This window comes from Zosterops lateralis (genome assembly GCF_965231275.1).
Source record: "Zosterops lateralis genome assembly, chromosome: 31".
Taxonomy (NCBI): domain Eukaryota; kingdom Metazoa; phylum Chordata; class Aves; order Passeriformes; family Zosteropidae; genus Zosterops; species Zosterops lateralis.
Window position 1 is genome coordinate 5,380,911 of NC_139791.1, and position 21,324 is coordinate 5,402,234.

At 49.9% G+C, this 21,324-nt stretch overlaps 2 protein-coding genes across 2 annotated transcripts in view; one reads left to right on the forward strand and one right to left on the reverse strand.

The window, feature by feature from the left end:
- The window catches only part of LOC310920762 (olfactory receptor 14J1-like), a gene marked incomplete at its 3' end in the record, with an annotated part of 1,005,486 nt that overhangs the window by 537,539 nt on the left and 446,623 nt on the right, over positions 1–21,324 (reverse strand). The window lies entirely within an intron of this gene.
- Positions 8,129–9,097, forward strand: LOC310920767 (olfactory receptor 14A16-like; the record flags this gene model as incomplete). The annotated part of the gene is made up of 1 exon (XM_083880823.1): positions 8,129–9,097. One exon carries the CDS (start codon positions 8,129–8,131, stop codon positions 9,095–9,097), a length of 969 nt encoding a protein of 322 aa, XP_083736949.1.

The following is a 21,324-nucleotide window of genomic DNA, read 5'->3' on the forward strand; positions in this document are numbered from 1 at the left end:
GAAATTAAGGTCGTCTCAGCTAAAAAGATATGAGAATAGGAATAACAGTTCTTTACTAGCATGTATAACAAGGCAAGCAAACAACAATAACTGTGGCATTAACAACAAACAGAGCCAGGCCCCCAGTGAGCCCTTTGTTGCAGTTCCGGTCACAGCCAGCAGGGGCGCTGGTGGCTCCCGGTGGGCGGGGCAGGTGCGATGATTCCCTCGCGGCTGCAGGGGGCGCTGTGGCGCGGGCTCGGGGAGCGCGCGGGAATGGCGGCTTTGTCCCAGCCGGGAGGGATGGAAGAGAGGCCTCGCTGCACAAACCCCTGGGGCTGCTGATCCCAGGGCCCTGGCAGGACTCTGGGGAGCAGCAGGCTGGAACGGCAGGGATGAGCAGAAATCCTGGGGCGCTGGACGAGATGTATCAGACACTCTGCGGCGATAGCTGGGACTGCGGGACGTCCCAGCAGGGCAGGGGGTGCAGGGCCCAGCAGCAGGAGAAAGGCAGCTCCCAGCTGGGTTGTAGCAGTGGTGGGGAAATTCCTTTCCCCAAGCAGCAGCTTCACCATCCTCTTCCCAAAGCCGAGAGTGAGTGAGAACCCCCAACTGCCCCAGCCCCCGTCCTTTACCTGCCTCTCATCCTGTGGTATCTCTGTCCCTCTGAGAGACACTCCCAAAAAGCAGAAGGGTGACACCAGACACCCTCCTTCCCTGAGGCCTGGCCACCTCTCCCTGTCTCAGGCACTCAGCCATCACTGCATGTGTCTTAGCAACTCAATGGGAAAAAATTCCACAAGGTAAAAAGAAGAAAAGGAAAGGAAACCCAACCCCCAACAGGTTCCTAAATGTCACTGGTCTCCTTGATTCCATGTGGCCCTGCTGTGTCACCACAGCCCCTTGGTTCCATGAGTTTCTGTACTGTCAACAATGGTTCCTTTGTTCCAATGAGGCCCCGCTATCTCACAATGGACCCTGGGTTCCATGAAGTTCTCAAGTGTCACAATGGCCCCTTGGAGCCATGAGGTTCTATAGTGTCACCATGGTCCCCTTGGATCTCATTGTCATAACAGACCATTGGTTCCATGTGGCCCAAAGTGTCACAATGGCTCCTTGGTTCCATAGGTTTTATATTGTACCAATGGACTCCTGGGTTCTATGAGTTACCCTGCTTTTAGCAGTGGTTTCTTTGGTTCCAACAAGGCCTTGCTGTTCCTCAATGCATCCTTGGTTCCATGAGGATCTGGAGTATCACAAAGGCTCCTTGGTTCCACGAGGCCCCACTGTGTCACAATGGACCCTCTATTCCAGGAGGCCCTACAGAGTCACAGTGGACCCTTGGGTCCATGAGGTTCCATTGTGTCACAGTGGCCTTTTCATTGCATGAGCTTTTGTACTGTCAGCAACAGTTTCCTTGGTTCTGCAGTGTCACAATGGCCCCTTGGTTCCATGAGCTTCTGGAGTGTAACACGGTCACCTTGATTCCATGAGGTTCTGCAGTGTCACAATAGAAACCCTTGTTCCATTAGGCCTCCAAGTTTCACAATGTTTGATTCCATGAGGCACCACAATGTCCCAATGGACCCTTGGATCTCTGAGGTTCCATAGCATCCCAATGGTCACCGTGGTTCCATGAGTTTCCTTAGTGTCACAATGGTCTCCATGGTTCCATTGGGCCCTGCTTTGTCACAATGGTCCCCTGGGTTCCAACGAGGCCCTGCTGTGCCTAGGACCCTTGGTTCCATGCGGTTCCCTGGTGTCACCATGTTCTTCTTGAATCTGCAGTGTAACAATGGACCATTGGTTCCACGTGGCCTCAATGTGTCACAAATGTCTCCTTGATTCCATGATTGCCACAATTGAGACTTGTTTCTATGAGGTTCTGTACTGTCACAATTGTCTCCTTGAATCCATGAGCCCCCACTGTGTCACAATGGACCCTTGGTTACACAAGGCCTTGCAGTGTCTCAAGGGTCTCCTTAGCTCCATGAGGAACACAAAAGCTTTGCATAAACACTGAGCAAAGCTTCCTTTACACACCTGAGAACATCTGTTTGCATTCAAAAGAGGAATTAAAGGTGAGGATTGCACCAGCAGCTTCCATCTGCAACAGAAATCCAGGAGAGGGACAGAGAATTGAGCTGAAAGACTCAGAGAATTCTGCTTACAGAGATCATTTCTGGTCACACTGTCCCTTGTAGAAAGGTGACATCATTCCAGTCAGCCTGTACTGAGCATGTGGCTCCTGAGTGTGGGTTTGTTGTTTAGGAAACCTTCTCAGCCCTTTCCATTCTTTCCTCACAAACAGGAAAACTTCTCCTGGGCCTGTGTGCAGGCAGAGCCCTGAGGAGAGCAGGTGGCACATGGTGCGATGAGCTGGGACACCCAGCTGAGAGCTCAGGGGACAAGGTTCTGATGCAGGCACAGGGATGTCAGTCCCAGATTGGCAATGTCAGACATGGTGAGGTTGGGGTGAGGAGCAGGTTGTCCAAACAGGGTCAGCCCGCATGGGGCTCATTCTTCTCTGTGCCCAGACCTCCTAAGGAGACATTCAGCATCAAGATCACTTGGGAAACCACCTCTTCTCTGAACTGGATAATAAAAAAAATGCTTGATTAAAAAAAGAAAAAGTCATGAAGTTCACTTTGAAATCTTCCTACTTAAGAGAACTCCAAACTGACTCCAAGCAGCTGCACAAGCCCTGGAGACTTGAAGACAAATGGGAGACAAGAGGCTTCTGAGGGCATTCTGTATTTTAATCAGCCCCACACTGGATTTGAGGCTGAGTCCAGGAGCCCCAGGCACTGAAAGAAGGCTGAAGAAGCTGCTCAAGGAGTCAGAAGCAAAACTCCAAGTCCATTAGAGCATCACTGGGTCCCACAAATGTGAAAGTGACACAAAACTTTAGTGGCAAAATACAGAAAATCAAGGAACTTTGGCAAAGCATTCAATAAAACATCCAATTCAACATAAAACTCTTAGCATAGCTGTACCTTCATTTACTTAGCCCATTTTATCTGGAAACTTTAACCCTTAAAATGTTAAGTTCCCCAAAAACATTCCAGGTAAAAAGGATTAGAAGGAGAAAAAAGAAAGAGAGAGACAGACAGAAGAGATAAAGAAAGACACACACACAGCTACCAATATCTAGGACCGAGCCTGGGTGAGACACAAACCCCAGGAGAAGGAGGGTCCACACCATGGGCTGGGCTCATGTTCTGTCTTTTAAGTCCCTGGGCCTTTGTGTGGCCACTGTGACACTGCAGAACCAAGGAGAGCATTGCTGACAGTACAGAACCTCACAGAACCAAGGGGCCATGGGGACACTGTGGGGCCTCATGGAATCAAGGGCACCATTGTGAAACTCAGGGGTCCCATGGAACCAAGGGAACATGGATCAGGCCTGGCTGGTTTGGCCTCCTGGGGGCTGCTGGACAGGTCTGTCTGAGCCTGGCATGTTGAGGGCTGCTGCTGATCTGCCCCTGAAGCCCTGGGGCTCTGTGCTCTCCTTCCTGTGGGAAAGAACTGTCCTTCTCCTCCAGGGGCCCATGGCCAAAACCAGGCTTCCTCCTCCAAAATTCCTTTTATGGAAAGATTGTTCCCAGATGAAATCTGCCAGGAGAGAGAGACCTTGCTGGTTTAGCCACCTGGGGTCCATCTCTCATCTGCCTTTGAAACACTGGGACCATGTGCTTTTCTTTCCTACAGGAAAAAAAGCACCTTTCATGTCCAGGTGCCCATGGCCAAAGTTAGGAATCCACCTCCAGAACTCCCTATATCCAAGGATAGCTCCCGGACCAAAGCTGCCAGGAGAGAAAAGTCTGCCTGGCCTTGGCTTCTTGAGGGCTGGATCTCATCTGCCTTTGAAATACTGAGGCTCTGTGCTTTCCTTTCTAATGAAAAGAACTCTCCTTTCTTGCCAGTCACCCATGGCCCAAATTGAGATTCTGCCTCCAACACTCCATACATCCCGGGATAACTCCCAGGTGAAATCTGCCAGACAGACAGGTCTGGCTGCCCTTGGCCTCTCAAAGGCTGCCTCTCACCTGCTTTTGAAACACTGGGGCTCAGTGCTTTCCTTCTAATGGAAAAGAACTCTCCTTCTTGTCACAGTGTCCATGGTCAAAATTGAGATTCCACTTCTCAAATTCTGTATGTCCAAGAACTCCTCTCAAGCAAAAGCTGCCAGGACAAACAGCTCTGGCTGTCTTGGCTTCCCAGGACCCACCTCTCTCCTCTTCTGCCTTTGAAACACTTGGGCTCTGTACTTTCCTTCCAGTAGAAAAGAACATTCTTACTTATCAACACAGAAATGGCCAAATGTGGGATTCCACCTCCAAAATTCCCAATATCCAACGGTTGCTTTCAGACAAAATCTACCATGACAGAGAGTTCAGGCTGGCCTTGGCCTCTGGTGGCTGCCTTTCATCTGCCCCTGAAACATCAGTGTTCCATGCTTTCCTTCCTATGGAAAAGAACCGTCCTTCTCCTCCAGGCATTAATGCCCAGAATTGGTATTCTGCCTCAAAAATTCCCTATATCCAGGGATAGGTCTCAGACAAAATCTGCCAGCACCATCTAATCTGGCTGCCCTTGGCCTCTGGTGACTGCCCCTCATCTGCCCCTGTGACACGGGGGCTTGGTTGGGTCCTCCCTATGGAGACCATTGTGACTCTGTGGAACCAAGAGGCCACAGTGACACTGCAGGGTACCATGGATCCCAGGGGCCATTGTGACACCTCAGAGCCTCGTGGAACCAAGGGACCATTGTTACACTGTGGGAATTCATGGAACCAAGGGGATCACTGTGGCACTGCTCGGCTGCATGGTCCCAAGGGGCCAGTGGGAAGCAGCAGGACCTTGTGGAACCAAGAGGCCATTGTTGCATTCCAGGGCCTCGTAGAACCAAAGGGCCATTGTGATCCTGCAGGGCACTGTGGATCCCTGGAGACCATTGTGGCATTGCAAGGCCCCCTGGAATCATGGAAACCATGGTGACACTGCAGGGCCCCACAGAACCAAAGGGACATTGTGACCCTGCTGGGCCTCATGGAAGCAAAGGGGCCATTGTGACACCTCAGAAGCAAGGAGAACACTGTGACACTCTGGGGCCTCATGGAACCAAGGGAACATGAAACAGATCTGTCTGGTTTGGCCTCCCAGGGGCCACATGAAAGGTTCAGCTCATCTTGGAATGCTGAGGGCTGCCTCTCATCAGCCCCTGGAGCACAAGGGCTCTGTGTTTTCCTTCCTATGGAATAGAACCATCCCTATTTCCAAGTGCCCATGGCTGAAATTCATAACCCCTAATCAGTTCCCTATATCCATGGGTTGCTCCCAGCCAAAAGCTGCCAGGAGAGACAAGTCTGGCTCATCTTGGCCTCCCAAGGGCTGTCTCTGATCTACCACCAAACACTGGGGCTCAGTGCTTTCCTTCCAGGAGATTAAAACTCCTTTCTCATCTAGGTGTCAATGGAGAAAATTGGGATTCCATGTCCAAACTTCTGTCTACACAAGGATTCCTCCCAGACAAAAGCTGTGATTACAGACAGGCCTGACTGGTCTTGGCCTCTGGTGATTTTCTTAAACTATGAGCAGAAGGTTTTCATTTCCCAAATTCTTGAAAAGGGCCCAGAGATCTCTAAAAATGGGGTTTGTAAACCTCAACCATATGGCCACAACAGAGGGGCAAAGGAGCTCAGTGCTCTCTGGAGTGGAGACTGAGGACAGCAGAAGAAAGCCCTGGGAGAGATTGAAGGGTGGTTTCAGAGATGGTGGATCTTTTTGGCATAGTAGAGAACAGCCAGAAAAAAAGAAAAAAAAAAAAAAACAACCCCAAAAAAAAAACACCTCCATAATGCTAAGGACACGTAGGAAGGACCAGTGTAAGAAAAAAAGCGAAAAAACTTTCTCTCCCAGGGCAGGACTGTGGTGCAGCACATCCCCCAGAAGGAGTCTGGAGCAGCCCAAGGCTGTGTGTGGCCAGGCAGAGGCAGGCAGGAGGCAGAGCTGTCAGCAAAGGAAGGGCCCAGCCAGGTGGGGCAGCCGGGGGATGACGACAGCCTGCAGGGACAGAGGCGCAGGGCATGGACACCGTAGGACAGCCTGGGCTGCACAGGGCACAGGGATGGGCAGCAGCTGCAAGGCCCTGACACAGCCAACTCCTGCAGCACTTGGGCCATGGCTGCTGGGCCTGGGCCTGAGCCATGAGCAGGAGACAAGTGACCCTTGCAGCCCTGGGGCCTCATTGCCTCCTTGGCCCTGCTCAGCAGCCTGGCAGGGGCCGCCCCATGGTCCTGCCCTTGGCATTGCACATCCCCACATCCCAGTGGCCTGGGAAGAGCCCTGAGCACTGAGGGAGGGACAGGATGTGCCTTGGCAGGGGCTGGGGCACAGGCCTTGGCCCTTGGCATTCCTGAAACACATCCAGGTTTGGTCATCACCAGAGACACCTTTGCCTTGTTTATCCCCACCTGTCATCACTGTCTCCAGTTTCCTGATCTAACTGATATGGAAACACTTTCTCAGTGGGATTTATTAAAACTTCAGGAAAGTTTGGAGTTTCAATCTCACTTTCAGTCCTCAAAAAGTTTTTTTAAACACACTCTCAGGGACTGACACCACTGTAAACAACACCAAAGCCCCTAGAGGCTCATTAAAGTCTTTGTTCTGTTTCTGTGCTGCTGAGCTGGGCTGGGCTCCTGGCACAGAGGCAGGTCCCGGCAGCCAGGAAGAGCTTCAAAAAGACATTTCTCCTGAAGAGCAGCTCCTCTCTAAGCCCAGAAGGGCTGAGGGTACTGCCTGCAGGTACTTGAGAGCAGTGAAGCTGACAGAGGCATAAAGAAACTGGAAAGATTATTCTGAGATTATTCACAGAGAAATCTTCACAACTTTTGACAATTCTGAGTTTCTGCATGGAGAAATGATCCTCACTTCTGGCACAGTCAGTCTGTGGCTGCAGGGATCTCCTAAAGCTGACCCAGGACAGGACTGACAGCACTGTAAGGATGGCTCTACTGCCCTTTCTGCTTTGGGGGAGGATGTGCTCCAGAGCGGGGCTGCCCTGGGCACCGTCAGAGGGACAGGGCAGGACGGCTCCTGCTGCCAGGGACGGCTGCAGGGGCTGAGGCTGGGGCTGCAGCCAGGGCTGCCCAGGGCTGTGGTGCAGAGCAGGTGCTGCAGACCTGAGGGCTCTTGGCCAGGCCAGGGGATCTGCCACCTGCCAGGGGCAGCTCTCAGCCTGCCTGTGGACTGTGGGGAGAAGTTGGAGGTGGAAGAAGTGACCCCCATCGGGGCAGATTCCTCCTGCTGTGGTGATGGTGCTGCATGGCCAGGGCTGCTCTCAGCTTTCTCCTAAAGGAAAGGGAAAGGGGCTGTCAGGGTTGCCTGTGTCACTGAGACTCCTGCACTGTCACCCTGGGGATCAGTAGATTTGCCTCAGATCTCCCTCAGAAAGTGCCTCCTCAATCTCCTTTACCTACAGACAGCGCCAGCAGCACCTTGGCTTTCAGCATCTCTGTTTGTCTGAGCTGCCCTTAAGGCCCTGGTGCCAGGGAGATGCCCCTGGGCAGTGGCCTGTGCTGGGAGGGGTGTGCAGGGCAGAGCTGAGCCCCCAGGGCTGGGTTGTGCTCTGGGAGCACTGTCAGGGACAAGGCTTGGATAGAGAGAAACAGCTCCCAGTAGGCACAACTCCAGCAAGCAGAGAGCCAGACCAGCCCTGGATATCCCTTCCTTTCCAGCAACACAGGAAAAAAAAGCAGAGAAGAGTTTATGGAAATTTATTTTGAAATTGCAGCTTTCAGAAAGTCCATTTTTTTTTCAAGCACGTTTTAAGTTCTGTCATCCTGAAATGGAAAGATATTTTATTAACAAAACGCCACTGTGTGGGACCAGGAAGCCTGACTGCACTGAGGCACAGGTAGCACTGTTTTCCCTCTGGGCTCCCCAGTGTTCAGGTTGAGAGTGATGATTACGATGAGTCTGTAACTCCGCAGCATAAACATGAATGCAAAATCGTAGCAAACTTCCCTTGCAGGAAAAGAAGTGAATTTGAGGGGATTTCAAATACAATATATAGGATTGACTCAAATTAGTCCCAAATTGACAATGTCTTCTTTCAACAGCCTACCATGCCCAGAGTGAAGGAATGTCCAACAGCAGCTCCATCAGCCACTTCCTCCTGCTGCCATTGGCAGACACGCGGCAGCTGCAGCTCCTGCACTTCTGCCTCTTCCTGGGCATCTCCCTGGCTGCCCTCCTGGGCAACGGCCTTGTCATCAGCGCTGTGGCCTGCGGCCACCACCTGCACAGCCCCATGTTCTTCTTCCTGCTCCACCTGGCCCTCACCGACCTGGGCTCCATCCTCACCACTGTCCCCAAAGCCATGCACAATTCCCTCTGGGACACCAGGAACATCTCCTACACAGGGTGTGCTGCACAGGTGTTTCTAATTTTCTTCTTCCTTTCATCAGAGCTTGCCCTGCTGACCATCATGTGCTACGACCGCTACGTGTCCATCAGCAAACCCCTGCACTACGGGACCCTCCTGGGCAGCAGAGCTTGTGCCCACATGGCAGCAGCTGCCTGGGCCAGTGCCTTTCTCAATGCTCTGATGCACACAGCCAATACATTTTCCCTGCCCCTGTGCCATGGCAATGCCCTGGGCCAGTTCTTCTGTGAAATCCCACACATCCTCAAGCTCTCCTGCTCACACTCAAAAATCAGGGAACTTGGGCTTCTTGCTGTTAGTGCCTGTTTAACTTTTGGCTGTTTTGTGTTCATAGTTTTCTCCTATGTGCAGATCTTCAGGGCTGTGCTGAGGATCCCCTCTGAGCAGGGACGCCACAAAGCCTTTTCCACCTGCCTCCCTCACCTGGCCGTGGTCTCCCTGTTCCTCAGCACTGGCATATTTGCCTACCTGAAGCCCCCGTCCATCTCCTCCCCATCCCTGGATCTGGCCCTGTCAGTTCTGTACTCGGTGGTGCCTCCAGCCCTGAACCCCCTGATCTACAGCCTGAGGAACCAGGAGCTCAAGGCTGCAGTCTGGACACTGATCAGTGGACAATTTCGGGAAACACTAAACTGGTTGCCAGTTTCTGCAAATCATTTGAAATAAAAGTCATTTTTGATATCACTTCTTGCTTTGGTTGTCAGGTTCTTTTTCTTCGTTTTCGTTTTCACTGATGTTCACAAAGCAACAACATTATTTGGGCCCTTTCTTGTTTGTTTCTCTCCACCTCTATTTTGGCCCCAGTCTGCGTCACTGAGAGGCTGGGATCTCAGCAGTTTTAAATGAAATAAAGCATCTCCCAGTAGAGCTTTCTGCAGAGATCCTCCTTTTGTTCCCCTCTCTGTCACTGCAGCAGCAATGTCTGTGTGCAGAGCTGGGGGCAGATCAGGGCTGGCACAGCAGCTGTGCCCAGGAGCAGCAGCCCTTGGTGTTGCCAGTGCTGCTCCCGTGGCCCTGCCCCGCTGCCCTCCTGGCCCTGGTGTTGCTGTAGGGCCTGAGGGCTCTCGGGGCCGGGCACAGGGCTGGGGGTGGCAGTGCCGGGGCTGCAGCAGGGACAGGCCATGGGCACTGCTGGGGCAGCGCTGACGCCTCAGGGCAGGGCCTGGAGGCTCCAGGCTCCTTGCCCAGGCTCTCTCCAGAACACGCCCAGGCCAAGGCTCAGCACAGAAAAGCTCCGTGAGCAGCCCCAGGGTGGCCCTGGGCAGGCTGGGGACAAACAGCATGGCTGGGGCTCTGCAAGGGCCCTGGGGGAGATGGGAAGGAGCAGCAGAGCAGGGGCTGATCCATCCCCACTGCACTGGACTCCCCAGGGCAGTGTCCCAGAGCATCCTCATGCACCTGCCAACAACATCCCCCCTCTGCAGCCCTGGCCTTTCCCCCAGCTCATACAGGTGCAGGATCCTTGCAGGCACAGACAGGGCAGCACTGGCTCAGGAGCCCCTGTTTGCAGTGCCCAGAGCAGGCCTGAGCACCCCCATGGTGTTGGTGTGGGGAGATGAACCTGAGGGAGCACAAATGCCATCAGCCCCTGGGGCCAGGAAGGGCTGGGGGACAGGAGGGAAACTCCTCACTTTTGTCGTGGCCTCTGAAGTCACCCAGAAAGTTTGTTCCCATGAGCTGTGAGTTTCCTTTCCCACTGGAGACATTGTTACTCAGAGCCAGGGCTGCCTGGCAGCCACCCCGAAACTTCCCTGGGAATTTCCTTTTCTTCACCTTTGCTTTCTTTTCTCTTTCCTGGTCCAGTTTTCTTCCTACTACCCATCCCTGTCCCCTCTCCTTCCAACAGCCCATCCCTGTTTGCCCTTCCCTCTCTGACCCCACTCCCCATTTCAGGTCCTGAGTTGGCACCATGGGAACGTCCCTTGGGGAACAGGATCATCCTCCAAGTGCTTCAGGAATTGTCTGCAGTGTCCCGCAGTGCCTTGAGTTAAGAAATTAAAGAGTTAAGATTTTAGCTAAGGGATAGAAGCAATTTATATTGATTAGGATTTAAGTTGGAAGAGTAGAGACGAAGTGATAGAGTTAATTATTAGGTGCTTAAGCTAGAGCATAGGTAATCTATTACTTGCTCATTTTAGTTGTGTTTCTAGAAGGAAATAAGGTAGATGGACAATTGAGATAATGGAAGAAACCATGACTGCACCTGGACACAGAAACTAATTGGAACCCAGCAGGATCCTTTGGACAGTTCCCAAGAAGTCATGTAGCCTACTAACAAGATGAAAGTAAAAAGGTCACCTTGAGGAAGACCTCTCTGACTTCATCCTTCAAGACCACTGACCCATTTCAAGATCCACTGACCCAATTTTTAGAGAAGAACTGAGCAGGCATAAAGGACTTTTGAGCCCAGGAATAAAGGACTTTGGGCTCATTATAATATGAAGCAGGGATAGGCAATGCTAGGATTATGCCTATGAATAGGTGTTTTGAGTAATTGAATGAATATGTAAGACTTTTGTAAATAAATAGAGGGGTAGAGCTTTGTGATTGGTGCACACACCTTTAGCAAGCTACTCCTGTGCCATCCAACATTGAATAAAGCATACCACTTTTTGACTTTAATTAGTTAGAGAGTCTTTTCTCCATGATCTTATCGATTTTATGCAAATCAGTTGGTGACCACAGCAGGACTGGGTTCTGTTTGGCTGTGAGAGCAGTTTGGGTCATGGACCCCTCGGGGCACCCCCAGGGATCTCCCTGGAGAGAGGGCTCTGCTCTCCAATTGTTCATTGGGAACAGACAAGGACTGCCAGAACTCTGGACAAAACAATCTGTTCAAAAATTGAAAATAAGGTGCACGTGTGGGCAGGACACTGTTGATAAGTCATGGGAGACATCCCAAGCTCAGCTCAAGCCTATGTTGTCTGCCTGCAAGTTACAGCAGGATTTGGTGTACAGGAGAAAGATTTGTCATGCCGTAGAGGGCTTGCTAGCAGTTCGAGGCAAATTCGCTAACAGTTTGGGGCAAATCCTTGTTCATTGTTGCTATTTTATCCTCTGTGGTCATTTTAAGTGTGTCCTGACTGTGAGAGTGACTGTGCAGGTACTTGTTGAGACCTACCCTGGGTACGAAGCACTTGAGGTGTTCCGACCCGCGATTCCGTCTTCAGGCGACTGACACGGCCGGGAATGAATGAAGGGAGTGGGGTGAATGCCTAAAGCCCTGCATAGCACTGCATGCTTGAATATTGCATGCACTGCATGCATGTGTGAATATTTTATTCCTTTGTAAAGAGGCACCTCTCCCCACTGTGACTGTGGTGTGTGTGTACTTCTGGTCATAGCAGATGGTATTTGCTGTGACACTCAGTGCTTGAGTTTAGACAGTTCCCTCCTTGTAGAATTGGAGAGACTGCTCCAGTATAGTATTTTTGTAAGTTTTTTCCACGGGATTTGTGGAGTTATGAATGCTTTTTAGACTTTAGCTTTGTGAAATTAGGCAGCTTGCGTGAGAGTGACCACGGATTTAAGAGTTGTGGTGTATTTTTAAAGTAATCCTGACATCTTGTGTCAAAATTTATAATTGCAGCAAACTGGTAACTTTTAGCAGGTTGTGTTGGTGTTTGTTGGTTTGGTCTGTTGAATGTGGCAGTTGAAGCTCGAGCCTGAGCTGACAGGGTCTGGCTGTCTAGGCAGGCCCTTTTTAATGGTTTCAGTTTGAACCAAACAAGTTTTTGAATGTGACAGGGGGACTGGATCTTGGTGGCACAAGAGGACAGAAAGGGTGTTTTGTGGAGGATTATACTCAAGCTGAACTACTAATAATTTGGCTTTCTATTGGGAATTTCCCTTGATTGAGGGAAGACTTAAGAACCCATTGTGGTGGGGACGAGCAGGAGTAATTCCTTGTTTTGTATGTAGCCTGACAATTTTTCTTTGGAAACTAGATTGGCATCCAGCTTGGGTTTTTCTTTGCTGTAAGGAGTGTGAGGGGAGGTTGTATTGTGTATCCTGTAGATGAAGACCTGCGTGCCCCATGTGCATTGCAAAGCTGCTGTGATATTATAACTGGGAAGCAGCAAATGCTGAGTGTGAAATAGTAAATGTAGTTTATGGAAAGAGTTGTTTAGTTTCTGGGATTTGGGACATGGATGTCTTTGAAGAAAATTAGGAAAAGACAAAGTGTCCTGGGTTGCACTGTGGGATGTACACAAAGTATTTATTCTATCACCATCTTCATGAACTTTTGAAACCAGGTGGGGCAGTGTTTTCCCAAGTCCCTGCCTTTGGGGTGTCTTCTGCTAATGGTCCATTAACGCCTGGCCCATGACTCACAGGTAACTCCCTCCAGGAGTTATCTCTGTTTAATGGGCCATCAAGGACCCACTTCAGAACTCATCATCTCATTGTGAGATGCTCTGCCCAGGGGTAGGAGCCAAGCAGTCTCACCGGGATATAAGCTGGTATGTGGGACAGTGCAAGCAGCACTTACCCACTGGATTCCCAGAGGAGCAGAGCTACCAGACCTTTCTACAGGATCACTGCTTCAGGAAGACCATCTCATCTGGACTGCTTCCACCATCCTGCTCAGGTTGTATTCTGACTCTGTCAGTGGTTCTTTGTGTTATCGCATTTATTTTATTTTATTTTTACCTTTTTTACCTTTTTTCCTATTAAATTATATTTCTGACTTGGAGCCTCTCACTCGTTTTGCTTTCAAACCACGACATTTTTTGGTGCCCAACTTGGGGCCAGAGGCAGTGAGAAAAGTCAGAACTACAGTTTTGTATTTGAGAAGACACCTGTTTGCTATGATGCTCACCATGCTTACATGTGTCTTATACCTATCTCTCTATATTTTTCCACACATGGGGTACTATCTGCCGGTCTTAATGCTCCTGCGTAGACCAGGGTATGGTACTAAAATTGCCTTATTGGTCTATTATGTCCATTGCTTGATAAACTCCGAGGCAATGAACAGCATTCAGAATATATACCCAGTTTTGGATTCGTGTCCTGGTCTAGGATGCTACATCTGGGGCCTCAACAATCTCACTCAGCCCCTGTGGGGAGGAGTAAAGAATGATTTTTTCCAGCTTTTCAGGCATCACACAGCAGTTTTTGAAAATATTGAGTACCCTCTGGATGCCAAGGACAGTATTATGTTATTGTCATCCCTGCTTTCTCTTCTCTGCACAGCCCTTTGTTTTTTCTGCACCATACTTAGGAACAAAACACTACCTGGTGTGATACAACATGTTCCTAAGGAAGAGGAAGAGGGAAAGAGAAGCAAAGCAACATCATCAGCATCTACACAGACTATTGCAGAGGAGAAGGGAACCAAAGGCAAGGCAACAGTGTCCTCATCTACACAGACCACCACAGAGGAGAAAGAAGCCAAAAGTGAGGCAACGGTGTCCACATCTACGCAGACTGTCACAGAGGGGAAGAGAACCAAAGGTGCTGTCAGCATCTCCACACAAACCGTTACTGAACTGGAACCACCTAAACCAGTAGCAGTTGCCACCACTCAGAAAAAGAAGTCAAGGAGCAGATCAGTCCCTGTAGTGACTGACGAGGATGCAGCAGGACCTTCGCAGGAGCAGAGGAGACAGAGATAGAGATCATCACTCGCTCTCTATCCCTGGGTGAGTTGCGTGACCTGCGAAGGGAATTTACCCGCCAGACCAACGAGTCCCTCCTGACCTGGCTGCTCCGCATCTGGGACGCTGCAGCCAATGACACCATTCTGGATGGAATTGAGGCCAGGCAACTGGGATCGCTGTCCCGGGATGCGGTCATTGACCAGGGGATTGGGAAAACCCAAGAACCTCTCAGCCTCTGGCAGTGACTGCTGACAAGTGTGAAAGACAGATACCTTTGTAAAGAAGACCTCCAAGTGCACCAAGGCAAATGGAGCACAATAGAACAAGGTATCCAACGCCTGAGGGAATTGGCTGTGCTGGAGATAATTTTTTCAAAAAACGAGAGATTTCCTAAAAACCCAGATGATGTCCAGTGCACATCACGGATGTGGCTGAGACTTGCACAGCTTGGACCAGAGATGCACTCACGTTACCTGGCAACACTGCAATGGAGGGAAGGTGAGGACAAGGTGGGTGTCTTGGCTAATAAATTAAGAATTTACGAGGACACTGTCATCGCCCCAGTTCGCACCCATGTCTCGTCTGTGGAAACAAGACTGGCTGAGCAAGTCCGGAGCTTGATTGAAGAAGGCCATCAGAAATTAAAAGAACTTAAGGAAGAAATTTACCATATCTCACCAGAGCCGACGAGAGTCTCTGCCGTTAGGAGCAGGCGTCCCCCAGCCAGGGAGAGAGGATACACACCACGGGGTAACCTCTGGTCTTTTCTTCGAGAGCATGGAGAAGATATGAAGAAGTGGGATGGAAAACCCACTTCCGTTTTAGCAGCCCGGGTACGTGAACTGAAAAGAGGAACACCTACCACAAGAAGCCCATCTAGAATCAAGGTTGCCCCAGTCTCTCAGAACTCCAGACGGTACAGGAATGATGATATGACTGATCCTCTGGAAGGGACCTCAGAAACATACGTACAGGAAGAGAACAATGTATGCCATGACCAGGAATAGGGGGGCCTTGCCTCTAGCCAGGAAGAGGAAAGAGATAATCGGATCTACTGGACTGTGTGGATCCGATGGCCTGGCACATCTGACCCACAAGAATATACGGCGTTGGTTGACACTGGGGCCCAATGTACCATGATGCCATCAAGGTATGTAGGAACAGAATCCATCTCTATTTCTGGGGTGACAGGAGGGTCCCAGGAACTGACTGTATTAGAGGCTGAAGTGAGTTTAACTGGGAACTCACTGGTGGCAAAAACACCCCATCGCGACTGGCCCAGAGGCCCCATGCATTCTCGGCATAGACTATCTCAGGAATGGGTATTTCAAAGACCAGAAGGGATATCGCTGGGCTTTTGGGATAGCCACAGTTGAGAAAGAAAACATCAGACAGTTGAATACTTTGCCTGATCTCTCAGATGACCCCTCTGCTGTGGGACTGCTCAGAGTCAAAGAACAACAGGTACCAACTGCCACAACAATAGTACACCACCGCCAGTACCGCACTAACAGAGACTCTGTGATTCCCATACATGAGATGATTCGTAAACTGGAGAGCCAAGGGGTGGTCAGTAAGACTCATTCACCTTTCAACAGCCCAATATGGCCCCTGCGTAAGTCCAGTGGAGAATGGAGAATGACAGTGGATTACCGTGCTCTGAATGAAGTCACGCCACCACTGAGCGCTGCTGTGCCAGACATGTTAGAGCTTCAGTACGAGCTGGAGTCCAAGGCAGCAAAGTGGTATGCGACCATTGATATTGCCAATGCCTTCTTCTCCATTCCTTTGGCAGCACAGTGCAGGCCCCAGTTTGCTTTCACCTGGAGGGGTGTGCAGTACACCTGGAACCGACTGCCCCAGGGGTGGAAACACAGCCCCACCATCTGCCATGGGCTGATCCAGGCTGCACTGGAGAAGGGTGAGGCTCCGGACCATCTGCAGTACATCGACGACATCATCGTATGGGGGAACACCCCAGGGAAGGTCTTTGAGAAAGGACAGAAGATTATCCAAATTCTGTTGAAAGCTGGTTTTGCCATTAAACGAAGTCAGGTTAAGGGACCAGCTCAAGAAATCCAGTTCCTGGGAGTCAAGTGGCAAGATGGACGTCGCCAAATCCCCACAGAGATAATAAACAAGATGACTGCCATGTCCCCACCTACCAACAAGAAGGAAACACAAGCTTTCCTAGGTGCCCTAGGCTTCTGGAGGATGCACATTCCTGAGTACAGTCAGATTGCGAGCCCTCTCTATCTGGTTACCCGCAAGAAGAACGATTTCCACTGGGGCCCTGAACAGCAACAAGCCTTTGTGCAGATTAAACAAGAGATTGCTCACGCAGTAGCCCTTGGCCCAGTCAGGACGGGACCAGATGTGAAGAATGTGCTTTATTCTGCAGCCGGGAACAACGGTCTGTCCTGGAGCCTTTGGCAGAAGGTGCCTGGAGAGACTCGAGGCCGACCATTGGGATTCTGGAGCCAAAGTTACAGAGGCTCCGAAGCCAACTACGCTCCCACAGAGAAGGAGATCTTGGCAGCCTATTAGGAGTTCAAGCTGCCTCAGAAGTGATTGGCACTGAAACACAGCTGCTTCTGGCACCCCGATTACCAGTGCTGGGGTGGATGTTTAAGGGAAAGGTTCCTTCCACGCATCACGCCACTGACACCACATGGAGTAAATGGATTGCTCTCATCACACAGCACGCCCGTATTGGAAACCCAAATGGCCCTGGGATTCTGGAAGTTATAACAAACTGGCCAGAAGGTGAGAATTTTGGATTATCGTCTGAAGAAGAAGAAAAGCAAGTAACACGTGCTGAAGAAGCCCCACCATATAATGAGCTACCGGAGACTGAAAGAAGATACGCTCTCTTCACTGATGGCTCCTGTCGAATTGTAGGTGCTAACCGGAAATGGAAAGCTGCAGTTTGGAGCCCCACACGACAAGTTGCACAGGCTACCGAGGGACAAGGTGGGTCGAGCCAGGTTGCAGAGCTTAAAGCTGTCCAGCTGGCTTTGGATATTGCTGAACGAGAGAAATGGCCGAGGCTCTATCTCTACCCTGACTTATGGATGGTAGCTAATGCTCTGTGGGGATGGCTGAATCGCTGGAAAAAGGCCAACTGGCAGCGCAGAGGAAAACCCATCTGGGCCACTGATATTTGGCAGGACATTGCTGCCTGAGTAGAGAGACTGACTGTGAAGGTTCGACATGTGGACACACACGTACCCAAGAGCCGGGCTAATGAGGAGCATCACAACAATGAGCAGGTGGACAAAGCTGCCAAGGTGAAAGTATCACAGGTGGATCTGGACTGGCAGCACAAAGGAGAACTGTTCCTAGCTCTTTGGGCCCATGATGCCTCTGGTCATCAAGGAAGAGATGCGACATACCGATGGGCCCGTGACCGAGGGGTGGACCTTACTATGGACAGCATCTCCCAGGTCATCCACATCTGTGAGACCTGCGCTGCAATCAAACAGGCCAAGCGAGTGAAGCCTCTGTGGTATGGTGGACGATGGCTGAAGTACAGGTATGGGGAAGCCTGGCAAATTGACTACATCACCCTTCCCCAAACCCACCAAGGAAAGCGCTACATGCTGACCGTGGTGGAAGCCACCACTGGATGGCTGGAAACCTACCCTGTGCCTCATGCCACTGCCCAGAACACCATCCTGGGCCTGGAAAAACAAGTCCTGTGGAGACACGGCACCCCTGAGAGAATTGAGTCGGACAGTGGGACCCATTTCAAAAACAGCCTTATAAACACCTAGGCCAGAGAACATGGTATTGAATGGATATATCACATTCCTTATGACGCACCAGCTGCCGGAAGAGTTGAACAGTGCAATGGACTACTAAAGACTGCCCTGAAGGCACTTGGCGGGAGGACCTTCAAGAATTGGGAAATGAACTTATCCAAAGCTATCTGGATGGTCAACACCCGAGGGTCTATTAATCGAGGTGGTCCTGCCCAGTCTGAACCCTTGCACACAGTGGATGGAGATAAAGTCCCTGCAGTACATATGAAAGGCATTTTAGGGAAGACTGTTTGGATTAATCCCGCCTCAGAAAAAGGCAGACCCATCTGTGGGATTGTCTTTGCTCAAGGACCTGGTCACACTTGGTGGGTAATGCAGAAAGATGGGGGAACCCATTGTGTACCACAGGGAGACTTTATTTTAAGTGAGAACAGTGTGTAACATTTTATTCTCTATGTGTATGCATATCTTTGTAAGAATGTATTGATTTGGGTATGATTTAGATGGTAATAGAATAAGGGGTGGATTATTTCCTGGGTTGCAGTGTAGGATGCACACAAAGTATTTATTCTATCACCATCTTCATGAACTGTTGAAACCAGGTGGGCTAGTGTTTTCCCAAGCCCCTGCCTTTGGGGTGTCTTCTGCTAATGGCCTTTGGGGTGTCTCCTGCTAATGGCCCATGAGTCACAGGTAACTCCCTCCAGGGGTTATCTCTGTTTAATGGGCCATCAAGGACAAATTTCACAACTCGTCATCCCATTGTGAGATGCTCTGCCCAGGGGGAGGAGCCAAGCATTCTCACCTGGATAGAAGCTGGGATTTGGGACAGTGCAAGCAGCACTTACCTACTGGATTCCCAGAGGACCAGAGCTACCAGACCTTTCTACAGGATCACTGCTTCAGGAAGAGCACCTCATCTGGACTGCTTCCACCATCCTGCTCAGGTTGTATTCTGACTCTGTCAGTGATCCTTTGTGTTATTGCATTTATTTTATTTTATTTTTAACTTTTTACCTTTCTTCTTATTAAATTATATTTCTGACTTGGAGCCTCTCATTAGTTTTGCTTTCAAACCACAACAAAAAGTTAAAAACTTTAAGCCAGCACTATAAGCAATAAGAAAAAAAAATAGTGACTGGGGTCTGCCTGCTTCTAATCAGAATCTGTTCATAGACTTAATGCAGGAGATTGCAACTGAACTAGGTTTGTCTAATTGTTGGACTTGTGGTGGACTTAAGTCAGCTGAAAAGTGGCCATCAAAACGTGAGAGTTTGTGTCCAGAACAACTGCTAAAATGGGATAGCGATCAAATTTCCAAAACAATGCAGAGACCAGAAGGGTGGATTATAGATCAGAAAATAATTGAGATGATTTGTATTAATAGAGAAGGGAGAGAATACACTGAAGTAGTAGGGTACACTCCCTGTATATCCACTTTAGCAGTGAATTCAAATAACAAAACCAAAATTTGGCAACCTGAACCCCTGACGAGGTATTGGAGTCGGATAAAAAAGGAAGGTTGTGAGTGGATTGACTCAATTAGATTGTGCTGGCATAAAAGCTCTAGAGCTAACCCTTACCAATCTTTGGAAGATTTAAGAGATTTCTGGAAGGACCCTGGGAATGTGAATATAAAGTGGAAGGCTCCAGATGGAATATACTGGATCTGTGGTAAGAAAGCTTATAGTGAGTTACTCTGCAGGTGGAAAGGATCTTTTACTTTGGGAATGATCAGGCCTGTCTTCTTTCCACTACCCAGGTGAGAGAGTCATTTATTGGGAGCCCCCCTTTATGAGACATTAAACAGGAAGAAAAGAGGATTGAAGAAAGAACTTCCCACAGCAGGAAGGAGTCAAAGGTGGGGGGAGGAAGAATGGCCAGCAGAAAGAATAATAGAATATTATGGCCCAGCAACTTGGGCCCATGATGGCAGTTGGGGATATAGGACCCCAATCTACCTATTGAATACGTTAATAAGACTTAAGTCTGTTGTAGAAATTGTATCAAACCACACATCAAATGCTCTTGCATTATTAGCCAGACAACATCCCCAAATGTGGGCCTATGTGTATCAAAACTGCATAACATTAGACTACCTGTTAGCTGAAGAGGGAGGTGTGTGTGGAAATTCGATGAGTCTGAGTGCTGCATGGAAATTGATGATTATGGAGAAATGATCAGGGGTCTGTGTCAGAGTCTGTCCAAGGATGTGATATGCCTCACAAGTGTCTCCGATGATTGAGGACTGAGACCCCAGACTCTGAAGAGAGCCCCTGGCCTGGCTGAGGTGGAACGTTTGCCAAGTCTCAGAGGACTGGTGCGCATCTCCATGAGAACGGAGTGCAAGAACATTGGAACTGGTCACAGTGACTGAGTCGAGGCTGCCTGTCCAAACTGGTCTGTCCATACCAGAGGTACAGTTTGCAGTTTGTTCCTGAGCATCCAACCTCAACACAGGTTGTTCCTGCCTTGGTTCTGTGCCCTTCGCTTTGGTGCCCACTTTAACCAACCTATAAAAACTCTGGAGACCCCCACTCACTTTTGTGATCACCTCAATTGAGAAGATCATGTCTATGGGCATCTCTAGGCCTCGAGAACTCATCCCTCCACATTGGTAGCCATAATCCCCTTCTCCTCTTTCTCTCTTTTTCTCTTTTTCTCACTATTCTTTATTTTCTTTCTCCACTATCACATTTGTTGGCACTGAATAAAGGTGCATTTTTGATTGAGCAAACTGAGTTGTCCCCCGCTGTGTCTTTTGCGCTCTGAGATCCTTAAAATGAACCATCAGGTTCCCCACATATATTTGTGGATCCTGACACAAGGCCCTGTGGAACCAAAGAGACCATGGTGAAACTACAGAACCTCATGGAACAAAGGGTCCATTGTGACACAGCAGGGCCACAGAACCAAGGAGTCCATTGTGACACTACAGAACCTCATGGAATCAAGGTGTCCCTGTTACACTACTGAACCTCATGGAACAAAGGGTCTCTTGTGACACTGTGGAACCAAGGAGACTGTTGTTGGCAGTGGTAAAGCTCATGGAACCAAATGTCCATTGTGACATTGTGGGGCCTCATGGAACACTGGAGACCATTGTGACACTTCAGGACCCACTGGAACCAAGGGGCCATTGTGACACTGCAGGGCCTTGTATAACCAAGGGGTCACTGTAGCACAGCAGGGCCTGATGGAATCAAGGGGATCACAGTGACACTGTGGGGCTCCCTGAGACCACGGGGACATTGGGATGCTGTGGAACCAAGGACACCACTGTTACATGATGGGGCATCATGGAACCAAGGAGGCCATTGTGAAACAGCAGGGAAACTGCTGAGACTATAATGACACTTGAAGGCCTTGTGACAGCAAAGGGCCATTGTGGAACTGCAGGGCCTTGTGGAACCAATGAGACCATGGTGACATTGCAGGGCCTCATGGGACCAAGAGGCCATGGTGACACTGTGTGACACCACGGAACCAATGAAACCACTGTGACACTGCAGGGCTCCATGGA